The 3,294-nt window shown below is 48.8% G+C and overlaps 1 protein-coding gene across 1 annotated transcript; it reads left to right on the top strand.

Annotated features, from left to right (window-relative positions):
* Positions 1 to 1,367: 1,367 nt before the first annotated feature.
* On the top strand, positions 1,368 to 3,294 carry LOC125900164 (chymotrypsin A-like). The gene is made up of 7 exons (XM_049595041.1): positions 1,368 to 1,419; positions 1,896 to 1,999; positions 2,102 to 2,181; positions 2,259 to 2,337; positions 2,459 to 2,639; positions 2,848 to 2,981; positions 3,070 to 3,294. The coding sequence occupies exons 1-7, from the start codon at positions 1,368 to 1,370 to the stop codon at positions 3,229 to 3,231; spliced, it is 792 nt and encodes a 263-aa protein (XP_049450998.1). The 3' UTR covers positions 3,232 to 3,294.

Raw genomic sequence — 3,294 nt, 5'->3', positions numbered from 1 at the left:
GTTGGCCCACCACTGATCAAGCTGTCTGACAAGGTCATTCAAGATCTCTCAATTGATCAACACTATGGGTATAAAATTGTCTGTGCAGTCAGGGATGGAGTGCTTCCTGCAAGGCTAGCTCTGTTGGAGATAGGACCAGTGAATCACAGCCGTTGGCTCACCACAACGAACAGACTTCTCAGGCTCTGGGTGTCAAAGCACGGACTTAAAGGAAAGAACCTGAAGAATCTGCGATTCATTGTGGAATTTATCATTGGAGTGTACTATCCATGTTGGTTCAAAGTGAAGGTCAATCACTCCTGGATCAAAGGGCCTAGGCACATCCTGTTTCAGCTGGACTGCCTCAAGTCTCAGAGGAAGGAGGTGCTGGACATTGTGATGCCAACTGTGAAAAGATCTGCTTGGTATGCCCACAGTGAAGCCCTCATCCAGACACTGTTGTGCTCTGAGGATCAGAAGGAGAGGATTGATGGAGTGGAGAGAATCCTGGCTATCAGGGGAGACAGGGACCCAGACACTCAGTTGGGGGACTCCTCTGTCAGGACCAGAAGAACACCTGACATCAACTGTGATGCTTCCACCATTGGTGGCTTGATCAGCTGGTCAGAGGGTGTATCAGAGCCACCTCTCACCTGCTCCCTAAGCACTTCATAGGTGAAGAACTTCATCAGCACCCCCAAGAAGGTGCCCAACTGGCCTTGCCACACACAGAGCATTGAGAGGGTTGTGAAAATGGTGACTGAGGCTGATGTCCAAAAATGAATCAAAGCAGGACTTGTGCAACCTGACAATGTTCATGCATTAACCTGTTAATAAATATGGAAATTTGAATTGGATTTGTCCATTAATTTCCCTAACATCTTCTTATATCTTACAAAGGGTTTCGAAAGGGTAGAATTAGTTATTCAAATACAAAATTGATGTAGGTTAGAGTTATCCAATTAAAAAAATAAACTCATATTTGAATTCCTCATTAAAAAATACATAATTTAGACACCCCTCATGTTGGGATTTCCTTTAGATTCAAGTTTTCACATGAGTATGGCCCGCCCTATTACTACATCCTGGTTACATCTCTGTGTATTCCTTCTCATCACACACACATATATATATATATTTATATATTATATTTAAATTCTGTCAGTCTGACCTGAGTTTTCTGATGTCTGATAATCAGACATTTTGGAGTCATTGACACATCTCTAACCTTTTGGTTTGTTCCTCCTCAGGTGGAAAACTCTCTGTCAGCTCCAGCTGTCCAAACTCCCACCATCTCTGATAAGATGTCCCCTCCTGTCCTGTCCAATCACGTCGCTCCCTGGTTGTATATAAGCTCCAGCTGCAGACAGACCCCACATGATCGAGCCATGGCCTTCCTGTGGATCCTCTCCTGCCTCGCCTTTGCCGGCGCCGCCTACGGTAAGACAAAGTCTTTACCATCAGAGTAAGTGCTGAGAGAGTGACACGTGCTGTCCAGCTGACTCAGTCTGAAAGTTCATGGTTCATATCCGAGGCTCTCTGATTGGTTAAAAATCCTTTATTTCATTCATGGATAGACCAACGTGTTTCATCTTAAGAGTCTTCATCAGGTTATCATACCTCTGATCAGGGTTTAATACCTCTGATCAGGGTTTAATACCTCTGATCAGGGTATCGTACCTCTGATTAGGGTATCATAGGTGTTTGTCTGTCCATGAATGAATGACGGATTTTTAACTCGTGTCGGAGTTCCTCAGATGTGTATCATGAACGTTCACACTGACTCATTGCTTTGTGACTACTCGTCCTGTCCTTGAACAGCACCTGATTTTTGGTGTCTTTCTGGTGTCTCGAGCCAGAGCAGCTCTCTCATCACATGCATGTTGTTGTTAATGATGTCATCATGATGTTACCAGGTTGCGGCACTCCCGCCATCCCTCCCGTTATCACCGGATACTCTCGTATCGTGAATGGTGAGGAGGCGGTGCCTCACTCCTGGCCCTGGCAGGTGTCCCTGCAGGTAAACACACACACACACACACACACACACACACACACACACACACACAGGGTGTGTTACAAACATGTGATCTGACTCCTCTTGTTGTTGTTGTTGTTTCAGGACTACACCGGCTTCCACTTCTGTGGCGGCTCTCTCATCAATGAGAACTGGGTGGTCACCGCCGCTCACTGCAACGTCAGGTAAGCAGCTTTGTCAGCTGATCTTTCAGGTGTTTGACACAAAATGGCCGCCTCATGTTTCTGTCTCCTTCCCACAGGACGTCCCACCGCGTGATCATCGGAGAACACGACCGCTCCTCCAACGCTGAAGACATCCAGGTCATGAGAGTCGGCAAGGTGGGTGACAAACCACGCCGTCGTTACTGGGGCAACAAGATCACAAACCACGCCAGCTCCTGGTCTCATGCCGGCATCTTCCTGTGTGTTCACCGCTCATAACTGTGTCATTTCCTGTCAGGTGTTCAAGCACCCCCGCTACAACGGCTACACCATCAACAATGACATCCTGCTCATCAAGCTGGCCAGCCCCGCTCAAATGAACATGCGTGTTTCCCCTGTGTGTGTGGCTGAGACCGGAGACAACTTCCCCGGAGGCATGAAGTGTGTGACCACTGGCTGGGGCCTGACCCGCCACAACGGTGAGAGCATCAGCCGGCCAATCATGTCACGGTTCACACTTCAGGTTTAAGTAAAACCTGCTGGTTTTTGGTTCCAGCTGGCAACCAACTTTTCAGGCTCTGTTTAAGTTTGGTGGGAATGTTCTGAGCAGGAACCAGAACAGAACGTGTTCCATGTTGGTGTAAAAGGTGTCACTGTGTGTCCGTGATGTTTGCTTTTGTATCACAGCTCCTGACACCCCCGCCCTGCTGCAGCAGGCCGCCCTCCCCCTGCTGACCAATGAGCAGTGCCGTCGTTACTGGGGCAACAAGATCAGCGACCTGATGATCTGTGCCGGAGCGTCCGGAGCCTCCTCTTGCATGGTGAGTGGTGCAGACGGGTGACAAAGATGGAACAGTGTGGATCCTGAGCTCCTGTTGTTGATCTCTCTGTTTATTGTTGTTTGTTCAGGGCGACTCTGGCGGTCCTCTGGTCTGCCAGAAGGCCGGAGCCTGGACTCTGGTTGGTATCGTGTCCTGGGGCAGTGGAACCTGCACTCCCACCATGCCCGGCGTGTACGCCCGCGTCACTGAGCTCCGCGCCTGGATGGATCAGACCATCGCTGCCAACTGAGCATGTCCGACAGGACAGCTTTCACTTTAACCTGATCATCAATAAAACACTGAAACTATCAAA

This window comes from Epinephelus fuscoguttatus, linkage group LG2, assembly GCF_011397635.1.
Source record: "Epinephelus fuscoguttatus linkage group LG2, E.fuscoguttatus.final_Chr_v1".
Lineage (NCBI taxonomy): Eukaryota > Metazoa > Chordata > Actinopteri > Perciformes > Serranidae > Epinephelus > Epinephelus fuscoguttatus.
Note: the sequence above shows the minus strand (reverse complement) of the source record. Positions and strands in the feature narration are given on the sequence as shown.

Excerpts from the sequence above, each read along its gene's own strand:
- LOC125900164 (XM_049595041.1), top strand. The coding sequence starts at position 1,368 with ATGGCCTTCCTGTGGATCCTCTCCTGCCTCGCCTTTGCCGGCGCCGCC. Across the intron at positions 2,182-2,258 it reads GCCGCTCACTGCAACGTCAG|GACGTCCCACCGCGTGATCA; the intron begins GTAAGCAGCTTT and ends TCCTTCCCACAG. Across the intron at positions 2,982-3,069 it reads CCGGAGCCTCCTCTTGCATG|GGCGACTCTGGCGGTCCTCT; the intron begins GTGAGTGGTGCA and ends TTGTTTGTTCAG.